Source organism: Vipera berus, assembly GCF_964194415.1.
Source record: "Vipera berus genome assembly, chromosome: 2".
Lineage (NCBI taxonomy): Eukaryota > Metazoa > Chordata > Lepidosauria > Squamata > Viperidae > Vipera > Vipera berus.
In genome coordinates, this window is record NC_138203.1 from 42,461,128 (window position 1) to 42,476,883 (window position 15,756).

The 15,756-nt window shown below is 35.3% G+C and overlaps 1 protein-coding gene across 8 annotated transcripts in view; it reads right to left on the minus strand.

Moving 5' to 3' along the window:
- The window catches only part of ARB2A (ARB2 cotranscriptional regulator A), a gene marked incomplete at its 5' end in the record, with an annotated part of 224,307 nt that overhangs the window by 18,359 nt on the left and 190,192 nt on the right, over nucleotides 1–15,756 (minus strand). Inside the window, one exon of one of the 8 annotated variants that reach the window (XR_014025682.1) lies at nucleotides 7,513–7,670. The exons of 6 other annotated variants lie outside the window; for them this stretch is intronic. Coding sequence is in view for 1 of the 2 variants with exons in the window: in XM_081321753.1 (XP_081177879.1) it covers nucleotides 7,660–7,670 (11 nt within the window). Of the gene's footprint in view, nucleotides 1–7,140; nucleotides 7,671–15,756 lie in introns of those variants that run through there. One more of the 8 variants, XM_081321753.1, reaches the window with a different exon arrangement.

Here is a 15,756-nt window from a genome sequence, read left to right on the forward strand (position 1 = left end):
TCCAAAAGACAAGGAGGAAAAGGGATGCAGCTTCCATTTGTTTGTTAGATTTATTTTCTCCACCACACACAGTGTCAAACCTCTTCTGCCAGAAGCCCTTCATCTTGGTATAATGACTTGGTAGTAAGACTTGTCACCATGATTTTTCAAGAGGATGCTTCATCTGGCATTGTCCCTAGTAAGTTCCAGTGTGAGAGAGATGGGGCCTCTACAAACTGCTTGAATTATTGGCAAGTAAAGGTAAAGAAGAAGAAAAAAATAAATACTATAGCCCAGGGGTGTCAAACTGCCAGCCTGCGGGTCGGTTGCATTATGTGGAGGCCATGCCCACCCCCACTCTGGCAATGCAAAAAAAGTCACGATATGTTGTGACACGTCATGCCGGCATCAAACGCCCTTCGCCCAGTGCGCTCCCACAGGGAGGGTCTGCTCAGGGTTCCGCCGGTGAGAGATTGCCGGCGGGTGATACCCAGGGATAGGGCCTTCTCAGTGGGAGCGCCTGCCCTCTGGAACCAGCTGCCGGTGGAGCTGAGGACTGCTCCCGACCTCCGATCATTCCGCCGGGGCCTGAAGACCTGGCTCTTTGAGCTCTCGGGCCCAGGCTGAGGAGAAAATCTTAATTTGGGGTTTTTAGTGTACAGGGTGAATTTAATACTTTTTAACTGGTTTTAACTTTTGTATGTTTTGATTTTTAATTCCCTGTAAACCGCCCTGAGTCCTCAGGGAAAGGGCGGTATACAAATGCAACTAAATAAATGTGATGCTGCAAGTTTGATACCCGTGCTATAGCCACTTCCCAGTCCTGTAACACTGAGGCATGTGGCTAATAAATCAGTCCATCCATCCCCCGTTTTGTGGGAAGAGACGTATCATAAGACAGAAATAAAATAAAGCCTTATTAAAAATTAAGCAACCCATGACCCATTGGGTCATTTTTACCAAAGATATTTCCTTATCAGATTCCTCAATGCCTTTGCAACAATAGCAGAGCTTGTAATGTACTGCCTTCACTGGAAAAGTTCTTAAAAATTCAGGGATATATTCAGAAATGTATCTGCCTTGAAAGTAGCTCACGTTGATTTGTATAGCACATTCAAATATCAGCAGCTTACAACAGGAAATATTTAATGACATCTTGTATTATGTCATAAAATGCTTTATCACAATTTTATGTCATAAAATGTTTTATAAAATTTACCAAATTTCAACTGCATGGGAGTCAAGGGTCCCAGCTTTTTAATGCATTTTGTAAGTTAGCAATTTTGGGTACCTTTGTTGAAAAGGTTTTGCCCTATGATGTTCTGTTTTGCCCAGTTAAAGGTTACACTCATGAGAATTTTAGTAGTGGGTTAGGACGCTGAACTTGTCGATCAGAAGGTCGGCAGTTTGGCGGGTCGAATCCCGAGTGCCGCGTAGCAGAGTGAGCGCCTGTTACTCGTCCCAGCTTCTGCCCACCTAGCAGTTCGAAAGCACGTAGAATGCAAGTAGAAAAATAGGGACCACTACGGTGGGAAGGTAACAGCGTTCCGTGCGCCTTTGGCGTCTAGTCATGCCAGCCACATGACCACGGAGACGTCCTCGGACAAGCGCTGGCTCTTCGGCTATGAAACGGAGATGAGCACCGGCCCCTAGAGTCGGAAACGACTAGCACGCATGTGCGGGGGAACCTTTACCTTTACTTTACCTAGATAGGAAAAATGAAAATGTAGAAACTCCAAGTTGCACAAAAAGATAAAATTATTTATCTTTCAGTTCTGTAAACGCTGCAGAAAACAAATTTGGCTAAAAACACATCCACAGGCAAAATAAAGTTAATCAAATGCAATGTTTTTAGTTAAACCTATACCAGTTTCCCAGGATTACTTGATATGTAAAGCTGCAATCCCTTTCTCTTTCCCATAGACCTTTTGTAATTTCTTGTAGAATGTAATCTTTTCTCAGATGTTTCAGAACACTATCCCTTACAATAGTCAGGTTTTCCTTTTTGTTTCTCTTGGAGTTCTGCCTGCATTTTTCAAATGAACAAAAACCCACTTGGAGAGGCTGGTGGAATCTCTTCTTTTTATATGTGCTAAAGTAAACATTCCTTTGCAAAAACACCCTGCTTGAAACAATTTGCTGTCTGGATAGCTGCTATCATTCTTCTGAATATTGGGCATTATTAAAACAGTTCCACCTGCCTCTTTCTTCCAGGTCCCAGTTGAAGATAATTCCGGAGGGCATGCTCTGCATGCTTTCCCTTGTTCACCTCTTATATGTGCACTTTTTTGTCTTCAGATTTTCACTAAGCTATTTTGTGACCAAACAAATAATGAGGAAAAACAGAAATTTATCAATGTGTTAAGTATATTGTGATTTTCTCAAAAGAAACAGCTTAATAACCCAATAAAATGTCAAGGGAATAAAAACACATTTAAAATTGTCATGCTAATATTAATTCAAGAAATAGTTGTTGTTGTTGTTTTTAAAAAAACAACAGTAACAGCCATTCTATTACTGGTAAAAATGAGAACAAACATGTTAGGAAAAGCAAAAGGAACCCAGTGTGTATAGATTTAATCTTATTAGTCTGGGTAAGAAAAAAAAGTTTTATGCTTATATTACAAATATATGCAAATCTGTTAATAATATTCTTTTCAGCTTTGACCCTGGGTATCAGCATCTCAATGACAGAAGTGCTCCCAAAAGTCTAAACTGAGGCTGACCTGGTGGATCAAATCCTACAGGGAGTTTGGAATTTCCATTTCACTGGCTTAGCATCCTATCTCATTTATGATCAACCTTCTGTAACCAAGAGACAGTTGTAGCTTAATAACTTTACTTTAGTGAGGATAACTGAGACTATGAAAACTGTGTTATAACATGTACTTACAACACAGCTGCTAATAGGCTTTAATGATTCTTGATTACGTTTCAATAAAAGGCAACCAAATCTATTACTTAGACCAAAGATCTTACAGATCAAACAACCTTTTCCACTGCTTCTGTATAGATTGCAGCTGCCACCTAGCTCTTATGTCTGTACAATTATCACTAAAAAGATTATTATAAAATAAATACTTTAATTGATAGAAAATCAATTAAATCAGCTCAACATTTCAAGAATTCAACTGATAACCGTACATAAAAAACTCCTAACATATATTGCAATGAAAACTGATATACAAGCTATTTCCTATTATTGATAAGGATGCAAAGATGGTTTTATATTGAAGCTTATGAAAGAAAAATATAATATTCTAATTTAGCAACAAGGAATACATACCGGGATCAAACTGATATGTATATTTTTATACACTTTGCTCATAAGGAAGGACATTATTGATAGCATATGTATAGCCATGATGTGGATTATGTTCATATGTTTCAAAAGTTTTATTTACCTCTGTAAACTGAAAATTAATAGCAATAAAGCATCCCAGCCTGTCTAATAATCTCTGACAACTGGAGAAACCTGCACGTACTAAACCCTGACCCACCACATCTTTTATCTGCATGTGTACTCTCCACAGGCCAAGCAAATAAAGGCCAACTGATAATTTACACATGAATGAACTTTCTTTACAGACTAGGCACCAGAGACATTTCTTTTCTCTGTTACTGAAAGAAAAGCAGCCAAGTCTAAGCTTGTCTCACCAGAAATCATACAAGTGAAACATTGATATGTTCGAAAAAGGCAGATCAGCAAAATGAGAGTGTTCTGAACGCCTGATAAAAATGGCAGCCACAAAGGACTGGGAGAATATTTACCTTGAAATAGGATTGAGGGTAACAATAGGTCTTTATCTTATTCCAAATAGGTAATATCTTACAAATCAAAATGAAGATACAGTCCTGACAGAAGATTACACAAGATACCTGAATGGGTATCTTTAAAGAATATGCAAACTATGCAACCCTTGACAACTATCAATTATTATCAGCTCTTCCAATTTACCTGGGAATTGATTTCTTTGAACCAGTTAATGTATTGGTTAAGACATCACATAGAAACTGGAAGACACTAAATTCTAGTCCCACCGTTGGCACAAAGCCAGCTAGGTGACCTTAAACCAGTCACTTTCTCTCAGCCCTAGAAAGGGGGCAATGGCAAACCACTTCTGAAAAACCTTGTAAAGAAAACCACAGGGACGTCTCCAGGTGATCTCCGGAAGAAAATAAAAAATCAAAAAAAGCATGGCTTAGCCTTTTTTGGCTAGTTATTTTATATATTAGTTTATTACTAAAGGTTCACAGTTAAAACTAGCTATTGTTATTAAAATGAAAGAAGAAAACTAAGAAGAAGAAGAAATATGTATGTATGCATTTATGAATGAATGGATTTTTTTTTGCAAATGGTGACTTACAATTACAAATATTGCAAATATTCTCTAGGGAATCCCTCAACTCTCCAGAGTCAATGGGAATAGGGCAAGAAATAAGGGAATCTGTTGCACCACAGTTGCTACTTTTTTAATGAAATGGACATGATTAAAAATAACTCATTGCCTATAATGGGCATTTTACAACCTGTAAAGTTCTGAAAAGTCTGCCAAATGAAATAAAATACTGTATAAACTGAACTAAGTTGCTCTATTATTCATTTCTTGGGCTTGATCCTAGCCCCTTTGCAGTATGAATCACAGCACACTACTTAAAAGTCAACATCTTTAAATATCAGGAATTACAGCTAGATGATATTTGTAAAACTATTCTTTCTTATTATGGAATTGTTCTGGAATTGAGCTGCTGATAAGATTTTATACTTTCCTATGTTATGATCAATATTTCAGCTAGCAATGTAGTAAAATGCATATATTAGATTTAGACATATATTGTAAGAAAAAGTGTGTACAGTAATTTAATACAGACTATTCTGTTTAAATTTAAATTGACACAGAAATCAATCAGAATGGACTTATTAGTGAATATACATGAAACAGATACAGATCTGAGACAGAATGCTCAGTGGATTCTAACTGAATACTCATTGAGTACAGTGGTTAAGGCAAACGGGTAAAAACTTGGAGTCTGTGAGTTCTAGTCAAGCCTTAGGCAAAAAGCCAGCTGAGTGAGCAGTCACAGTCACTCTCTCTCAGCACTAGGAAAGGGCAAATAGCAAACCACTTCTGAAAAATCTTGTCAAGAAAGCTGCAGGTGTTCATCAAGAGTTAACACTGATTCATTGATATTGATTAATTTTAGTAAGTATTAATGTACATTTTTAGTAAGTTCTGACCTAACTTCTATTGACACTAATAATGATTTACATATCAGATTCCCAAATTGTTTTTATTTTTCCTCTTTGTTTCCAGACTTATCTAAGGTATATTGATAGTCAACCCTTTGATTAATGCCACTGTCCACTTATAGTTAAACTGTTGGTACAAAGGTACTGAATGCATTACTCACGAACTGAAATTCATAATTTGAAGCATGTCTATGATTAGGTCACCTAAACTGGACCAAATGGCACATTACACTTTTTCCCCTATATAAACAACTGATTTCCCAATTCTTAAACTGTTTCCAAAGTTTGCATTCAAAAAACAATGAGTGATTTAATCCATCAAACCAGGGGAGTATAGGGACATAACCTGCTTTCCCATCTTTTCCCCATCTAGAGAAAGAAGCTTCATAAAGGGTTCTGAAAATAATTTGACTCATCCATCAAGTTTATCTAATATATTTTGCATCATAAAGATGCATTTTTAGAAAAACATATATTACCTTTCTGTAGATTTTTAAACATTCTAAGAATTTTTTCTGCCATTCAGAAAGGATTTCAGCTGTAAGACTTGATTTGGAAAATAAAAAGCTGAATAAAATGTTTCTAGTAATTATAGATTACCGGATATCATATCAGAAATATTTTCAGACCATTTCCATGTGTTGCTATTTACCTGGATGGATGAATGGATAAATAAATGAATAACACTGTCATCACATACAGTCTCTTGTTGAGATGAGCAGCTATAGAAATCTAATCCATCTATAAATATTGTCCCAATGAGTCTTTCAAAATCTTAAAAATTCACTAGTTATATGATGTCAAAAAACTGCAGACAGCACTAATACAGTCTCACCTGCCTTCCATTCATCAACAGGTTGCCCAGCCTTGCTCCAAAAAAACACCACCACCATGACTCTAACTTATTTTTATTCCACTACCATATATCAATAGAGGGATGGCGGATTATTATTTAAATATTTTCTAAGTGGCAAAGTACACAAAAGTAACAAAGCAGAGGCTGAATTTCTGTAATATACATTCAAAAAGTGATAGGTCCCAAGAACAATGACAAGCAGTGGCTCCACCCTGTAAATACTTTTATGTGTATGTGACACTACAATATACATTATACACTTTAATTTCCAAAAGAATTGCAGATGACTATGCCAACCAGGGGTGAACGATCTTTTCATCTTCCAGGGATGGAGGTTGATTCTGGGCTTTTAAAAATACATATGGCTATTTTTATTTTGGTTAAGTAAAGTTATATTATTTATTTGAGATTTTAAAAATGGTATCTTTATAATTTTTATAAATAACTCAAGGAGACCAACATATCTAACACTCTTTCCTTCTCCTATTTTTACACAACAATAACCCTCTTGAGGTGAGTTGGACTTAGAGAGTGACTGGCTGAAAGTCACCCATTCGGCTTTCATGCCTAAAAGCAGGACTAGAATGCATAATCTCCTAGTTTCTGACCTGGTGCCTTAAACATTACACCGAAATGGCTGTTGTATTATTAATAAAAATGCCAACAAATCAGCATAAATATTTCATCATTTCTATAATTGTATGAAGTTTAAAGTCAAAGTTTAATTATCTTTCTCAACCCTATATCTTTTAGGATGTTCAATAATCTAGGCCTTATATATGTTGTGTGACACTTATGCAGGACAAAATAATAACACTAAACTGAGTGTTCTTTATGGATTCCACATGTCTAAAAGGTTTTGCTTTTGAAAGTTTTCTTATCCTGTAGCATAAACAAAGCTTATCTTTGTGCTGTCTATTATCTTCAGTGGACAGCTAATTATTCAAGCTACATAGAAAGGCCACTGCTGTTGTGGCATATCTCAAAAATATATAGTATGCAGAAGCTAGATGGTCAGTAATAGTTCTGCACGGAGCAGTTTGGTTAGATGATTTCTATTCTAATCCCTTACATTATATAATATGATTAAATGGATAAGCCTTATCAGCAAGGCAATATTATGTGGGGCAATTCTTAACGTTCAGAGGCTATTGATACCTTTGTAAGATTAACTCTTCTTAAAAAAACATTCACAAGAATACCATTTGAATTAATTAATAACCATCTTGCTGCTCTTTGTCTGTTACTCCATTTCTGGCTATTTTCCTTATACTGTACTTTGATTCCATTTCATTCTCTCCTCTATTTGTTCATCTTGCCATATCCCACTCCCCTGCCACTTGCTGCCCTCTGCTTTTCTCTAGAACTTCTGTTGTGTCCTACATGGCTCATTCTTGGTCTTTTTTCCTTTTTTTTTTATCTGTACCTCTTTTCAAATGTCACTTCTTCTTTCACCTCCTCCTGTCCATTTTTAATTCTTTGCTGCATTTATGCCCATCCTCTATTCATCTCGATTCCTTCCTCTACTTGTTTTACCTCTTTGTCATATATCTCATTTACTTTCTTGCTCCTGTCATCCCTCATCTGAAAAGATAATGAAAGAAGGCAAGTGAGAAGAACCTGACATGTACGACATGCATACATTATTGTATCTGAATTTATCCAGGTATGAAGACATCCTTATTTGTTAATTAGTGATGTGATTTTGGCTATATATAAACAAAGACTAAGTGCTGTATGAAAAAAAATCCTTTCTAAAATGCCAGCTGGAATTTGCTTGAATCTCATAGTTCTTGACTTTACAGTAAAAATATTAAACTAACTCTTGTTTGAACCATTGTTCAAAATCTGTATTTTACCCTGTGGCATAATGAGTTTGTGTATCTGTGTATGTGATAGGAAAGAATCCTATATCCCCCTTTAGAAGTCTGTTGGATCAAAGCTGACTTCATTGTCAAAATCAATCACACCTTGGAATCTCCTTCCTCCCTAGCTGTTTTTGCTTTCATCTGCATTAGTTTAGTCTCTGATCCAAAGGCTATTTAAATGTAGCTTCAAGGGCACACTAACAAACATTCTTTTACTCTATCATTGAAAAAATGTTCTAGATAGCTGTCTAGGTTTAAATAATGATTACAAAGTAAAATTTGTTTGTAGGGTAGAATACACATCATTTTTAAGCTATAAGTAACTCTAATGTTAACCTAAGAAAGTCACTTTGGATCAGAATCCTAATGACTTCAGCCCACCTCCTGGCACAGTTCCAGGCTCGATCAAACTGCTGGCACCAGCAATTTTAAATGGTCAGTCTGAGAAATCAGTGAATCTTTTTTGAAAATATAATTGAAAGGGGGATTGGATATGTAGCAGAACCATAGCAGTAGACAAAACCCTCTAATCTGGGATCTCAGTCTAAATCAGGCCCTGTTGTCTTATATCAGAATAAAAGATTTGAGGTAATGAAATGTCTGATCTTATGAGTTTTGGAAAAATAAACCAACAACCCCCCCCAAAACACAATAGGATTACCTGCATTATTGAATTTAATGGAAAGTTAGCAGTTTGTACACAAAGTTAAAAGAAAAATAGAAAAGTAGCCTATTCTGTACTTGTTCAAGCAAAATCTGGGTTCAAAGTCACCCTATACATTTTGCTAGCTTTCCCTAGCAGGTTTGACACCCAAGTAGCACTGAATGTTATATTTTATTGTTAAATTATGACAATTCTTCTTCAGCTTTGGGAAGGAAAAAAAATACAAAAATAAAGATTTTTAATTTCTACAGCATTATGTTTGTTTTTTAATTGTTCACTCAAAGAAATTACTATGAATTATAATTACAAGAACATATATTTATTTCAACCGATTATCTATTTAAGAGATTTTAAATAATCAGGATAGTACAATGATGTTTCAGTGATAAGGAAATAATATGACTGTTGAAATACTATAAAGACTTTCTCTCTGATATGTTTGGTGGTTTTAGATTATTCAATAGTTGACACTATCCTTTTCAATACTTTTAGACACCCCAAGATCTAATAATTAGGAACAATCTATTATTTTTAATTCCCTTTAGAAAAAAATTTCTCTACAATGTTAAGTAAGTATATTAAAATTCATTTATTATATATATATATATATATATTATTTTTGTTCTTGCTTTTGAATAAATAAATGCCTTTCTTTTCTTGTTTCACAGAAAAAATGCTGTGCCTGAACTAAAGTCTCAGGTGAAAAGCTCATATAGTTCCTTTGTGCTTCTGCTGAGTCAACTAGATGTCTCGTGTAAATTATTTTGATGGATATTTAAGTGAAAAATTCTATTTTTACTTTCCCATATTCTTGAAAATTATATTTGTAAACACCAATATTTTGTTACTTCTATCCACGTTGGTTATATTGCTGATGAGTATTTCTCTCTATTTCAATTTCAGAATCATTCTTCAGTTGTAATATCACTAGTTTATCCTGCCTTTTGTCTGTGAAATGTATAATGTACAGCAAAACTAAGGAGAACAAAAGCAAAACTGAATGAGAAAAAGACCATAATTTAACCATATAGATATATGTTGTAATTTGAACATTGAGATATCCATTTTTGGAATAATCATACGAAGAGATCATTTGAATGTGATTATAATGGCAAAATAGCATTACACATGGAATATAAAGAACTGAGCCTTATGAAGTATTTGGGGTATCACCACTTAATCAGACTAAAAAGGTATTCTTTATCCCACACAAAATCTCCCTTAGAGATTGGTGAGCTATGGTCATAATTATTGCCTCAAATATTTTCCAGCACGACAACACTACTTTATTTTATAAGATGTATTGGAGCTGAAAAAGGCAGCAGGATCAACTGCAGTTGGCAGCAGTCCTAGGGGAAAATAATAAAACAGGCAGAAGTCATGTATGACTATGAGTAACATTAACACCACAAGATTGTTGTTGAAGATGAAATATATGGTTGCATGGACTGGACAGAATGATCCTGATGGAGAGGGGTGCCAGTTAGAGAATATTTTTCATTTTAGTAAGGACTAAAAAGAGCCTTGGTGGAGCAGTGGGCTAATGCCTCCTTAAGTAACACCAGCTGCCTGCAATTAGTGCAGGTTCGCATCCCACCAGGCTCAAGGTTGACTCAGCCTTCCATCCTTCCGAGGTAAGTAAAATGAGGACCCAGATTGTTGGAGGCAATAAGCTGACTTTGTAATAATGCCACTTGGGTGTGTGTGTGTGAAAGCCCTAATAAGCAGGCATATACATAGAATGAAGGCTACTGCTAAGCTTGTAAGCCGCCCTGAGTCTTCGGAGAAGGGCGGGATATAAATGGAATTTAAAAAAAAAAGATGCAGTAAAGAACAGGTCCATAATCAGATGTTCTAAATATATAACTTGGAAATTAATCAATTCCTGCTTCAGGAATTTGCATAATTCCAGCTTGTAACATGCTTGCTTTTCAGTCTTTTGAGGTCTGTTCTGCTTGTACTAACAGTTTGAACTGCTCAAGTACAAATTCAAATATCCACACCTCACACTACTTCTAAGCAGACTAGCCATTATGAAGCTTCAAAACAGGACAACCACCACATTGTAGAAAAGTCTCAATGCAGATGTACTAAATTGTGCTTTTTGTAAGGTAAAAATTTATCTTGCAGTAAAAATTACTGGAGACACAATTCAAATTAATTTAAGGTGTAAAATATTTGGATTCACTTTTACTTAGGTGTTGACTGAAAATAAATATTGGGAAGAATTTTTCCCCGTTATCAGGCTTTCTTATGATACCAAATTATATTTTCTCTATTCATTGGCATTATGTGGACAAAATGCTAAAGAATCAAATACCTGTAAATACATGATCTGTGGTAGAACAATTTTTTATAACACAGATATATAAAGTTATATAGACATATAACTATACAGGTCCTGAACAATTGATGAAGCATTTAAAAACAGTTTTTAAAATGATTGTTCAAGAAAGATTCAGTTTGGTTTGGGGATAGAGAATATACAACAATTTCTTCAAAGGCTTTCCTGTTTGGCATTAAATATTTAAATAATATTTACCCATGACAATTTGACCATTTTAAGAGACAAAAAAGTAAGGCCACACTTGGAATACTGCATCCAGTTTTGGTCACCACGATGTAAAAAAGATGTTGAGACTTTAGAAAGAGTACAGAGAAGAGCAACAAAGATGATTAGGGGACTGGACACTAAAACATATAATGAATGGTTGCTGGAACTGGGTATGTCTAGTTTAATGGAGAAGGACGAGAGGGGACATGATAGCAGTGTTCCAATATCTCAGGGGCTGCCACAAAGAGGAGGGACTCAAGCTATTCTCCAAAGCGCCCAAAGGCAGGACAAGAAGCAACGGATGGAAAGTAATCAAGGAGAGAAGCAACCTAGAACTAAGGAGAAACTTCCTGACAGTTAGAACAATTAAACAGTGGAACAACCTGCCTCCAGAAGCTGTGAATGCTCCAACACTGGAAGTTTTTAAGAAGAGACTGGACAGCCATTTGTCCGAAATGTTATAGGGTTTCCTTCCTGAACAGGGGGTTGGAGTAGATGACCTCCAAGGTCCCTTCCAACTTTATTATTATAAAACCTTTATTCATAAAACATGAACCTCAGTCAACTGAACACTCAAACTGACTGGCACTAGTAGTTGACACGGGCTGCTGCCAGCATCCTAGGTATCAACCAGGTATCTCCTTAAAATGTAAGATGTTCCGAGTAGCGCAGTTTTTTGTAGCTTTGCTGGAGTTATTGCAAGAAGTTGCAATTACTTGATGTGTTTTGTAAAGTTTTTGGACATAGTTCCCAGTGCCCCGATGACAATGGGTATCACTGTTACGCGTTTCATCCATAATCGCGTAGTTTCGATGGCCAGGTCATGGTATTTCATAATTTTTTCCAGTTCTTTTTCTTTGACTCTGGCATCTCCTGGTACAGCGATATCAATCAGCTGAAAACTTCGGTTGTGTACAACTGTGATATCTGGCATGTTGTGTTCCAAATGGCGATCTGTCTGTATTCGGAAGTCCCACAAGGTCTTCATCCTCTCATTCTCGACAACTTTTTCCACCCTATGTTCCCACGACTTTTTGGACACAGGCAAGTTGTATTTTTTACATAATGCCCAGTGGATTAGTTTAGCAACTCGGTCATGTCTAGCTTTGTTGTTGTTGTTGTTGTTGTTGTTGTTGTCTAGCTTTGTTGTTGTTGTTGTTGTTGTTGTTGTTGTTGTCTAGCTTTGTTGTTGTTGTTGTTGTTGTTGTTGTTGTTGTTGTTGTTGTTATTATTATTATTATTATTATTATTATTATTATTATTATTATTATTATTATAGAACAAAACATAGTAAGATGAAGCCACTGATTTTGTTTTTACATCAAAGTCCTGAAGTAGCCCAATGAGCTTTCACTTATGTATGCATCATCATATGATACAGAAATTTGCCTGTAGCGTTACAAAACAGAGAGCCTTGATACAAAGGTTCTCCAGGAGTTAACAGACAAACTGGGTCTTCCTATTTCTTATTTATGTCCTGTCTAGGAATAGAAAATAAATTGTTATAGATGAGGCAAAACTCATTAAGCAGGTCTTTAAAAGTTAGAAAAGGCAAGCAATACACTATTGAGAGCTCATTCATGTTTGAAGCAAGATTTCACTAATCTCTGATCATGAAAATAATAAAAACATTCTCCAATAAATATTCTGTGTATTTTTTCACCATAATGACAACATTGATATAGAGGGGAATAAAAGTGAGTTTATAAAACAATTTTAAAATATTGAAACTGCAAAATGAAGTTAAAATAGTGAGTTAGTATTAATAATGGGGAAAAATGAATCCATCTGAATTAAGAAGTAATTTAATTATGGTGGCTAAAGTTTGTCTTAAAAGTTTCAATTAAAGCATATACACTATTTCTTTCACCTGATTGTAGCCCCATATGGCAAGGTCAGTCCTTTCAGTGAACAAACAGCTCAGTCGCCTCCAGTGTAGCTGTTATCTTCCTCAACAAGGGGAGACATTTGGCACAGCCTAAAGCTGGGGCATGAACCCTGGCTAAGCTTAAGACATTTATCTGACAGCATCAGCTGACACTCCACAAACACATTTGCTCTCCGTGACCCCAGAGCATTTGTGATTAATCAAAAATGTATCTTGAATCTTGAGAACAAGCTACAAGCAGGCACACACAAAAAAGAATATGCTCTCGATCTCGTTTATCGACTCAAGAGGTATATTGAATTTAGAAATAGCAAATAGAATAAAATGGTCAATATGTTCTCACTTGTCCATGGAAGAGCAAACTTTATCCCTCAAGCAAGAAACATTGATCATGTAAATGTTTGAGCTGTTTTGTTTTCTTCTCTTTTTTTAGGTTTTAAAAAAGCACAACCAATGTATTTATATGTTAGGGGAGAAATATTAGAGAAGTGCATTTACTACAAGATAACTGAACAATATAACTTGAGAAAATGTGAATGTGCTCCTAAGTTGCAGCTGAAGTTTTTTATTCAACTATGTATTTTGTAACTTTTTGTAGGCGGTTGCAAAAAGATCTTAAGAAAAGATTTTAAAGGAGCTTTAAAATTTAATGAAGTCACATAATTTACTTTAGAGAAAGTTCCCTATCTTAATCTAAATGAGGCAGAGGTATAACCTATCCCCTATGCATTGTTTACAATTTATAATTTATGTCTCTTTTTGAAATACCCTGCTTTCTAGTCATCTAAGTGATATGATTAGCATTTGAATATCATAATATTCTACTTTACAAAAACCAGAATAGAAGCTTTTAGAGCTTTTAGTATTGTAATTCAATTTGCAAGAAGAGTGCTTCACTTATATGTAATTAGTTGTGTGTGTGTGGGAAATCCCCCAAAAGTATCCATATTTAATACATAATGGATATAACTTATAAATACCTCCACAATTACACATATATCTATTTTATTCTTTCCTGATTACTTACCACTTAGATTGCAAGCCTACGTTTCTTCAAAACAGACCTCTTATTCTATCTATAGAATAAGGGCCTTTGGTCTCTGTTGACATAACAAACTTTCATAGCATGTGCTCTCAATAAAATGTTTGTACTAATTAGAAGACATAAACTCATGCTGAGATATCATATGAATTATATTTTGCATCTCCAAAACTCACAGCAGTATGATTGTTACTGCTAACATTTTCAACTAATTCTCCCCATGCCACTCAGTATTTCAGAATTATCTTGAACTATATTAAAATTGATTTATTGCTTAATGTAATCAATCAAACTTCAAAATACATGCTTTAGTAATCTATATTTCAGTAATTTTTAAAAAATTCAGACTGAATTTTTCTCCACACTTTTTGCAAACATTTAGCACTTCAGTGCAACAATAGAACTATACAACTAAACTTACTGAATATCAGACCCATAAAACTTAAGGCTACTGTTACTTATGGAGCTGTTTCAGTGGTGGGATTCAAATATGTGAACAACCGGTTCTCTGTGTGGATGCTACTTCCAGAAGTCCATTCTGGGCCTGGGCAACAAAAAATTAGCTACCGGTGGTGCGAACTGGCTGAATCCCACCATTGAGCTGTTTGCTTCACATGCTTTACAGCATTATTTCCATGGAAAATAACTTACTTACTTATTTTGTTTCTGTGCATTAGTGTCATTTATAAAACGCTCATAGTTTCTGTACAGGTTGCATGACAGAAGCTTTATATGTGCTTATACTACAAAAACTAACATGAATTGAAACACTAGACACCCCAGCTGTATGTTTTGGCATCCATGGTGAAAATGAGCAGAAAATCTAGCTGTTCCATATCAAGAAGTATTTTTACTAGTGCTAATATGCCTTAAATACCTTGTTCCACAGATGAGTGGCCTGGCACCTGCTGCATGAGAAATAGCCAATTACTGTTCAGTGCCTCTAATTTTCTGATTCAATTAGCATGCTTCAGAGCTTTCCAGTTTAATTGCAAACTACTTCAGTTAGCTCTCTGATTAATCATTGCCCATCTGCAAGCCATCGGAAAACTTAGTGGAACAAATTTGTGTACTTTGGAATGCTGGGAGCTTAGCAAATCAAACTTGTTTTGGTATATAAAGCTTTAATTTTGTTTGCCCTTTTCAGCTGCACTTGTAAAAAGCTCTGTACTGATTAAACAGGAAATCCAGACAATAATATGCTACATTATGCATATAATTACTGTAAATACAGCCGAGACTGGAGAAACATCATTTAAGGTTAGGCACTAACATGTATGGAGTAGGAGGTCAAGACAACACATTTGGAATCAATTTCTTCCCATTATACAAGAAAATAAATATCACAAAAACAATCATGTGACACTACCAATATGTATACTTTTGGTAATGTTATTTTAAGCACATGTACAAGTAAGTCTAACTGATTTTAGATGTACTGCATCATGTATCTATGTAGTTTTATTGAGAGATTTTAGGGAATTAGAGGCATTATACAGGCAAAGAATCTATTATGATGGCATAACTAGATCCTATATAAGGAATATAAGGAAAATTTGCATTCAAGTAAATATTGCTAACATGAAAATTGAAAAAGGAAATACGTTTTTTATTACTCTGATGTCTCCTTTCCTAAAATCTCAAGCAAAGACTC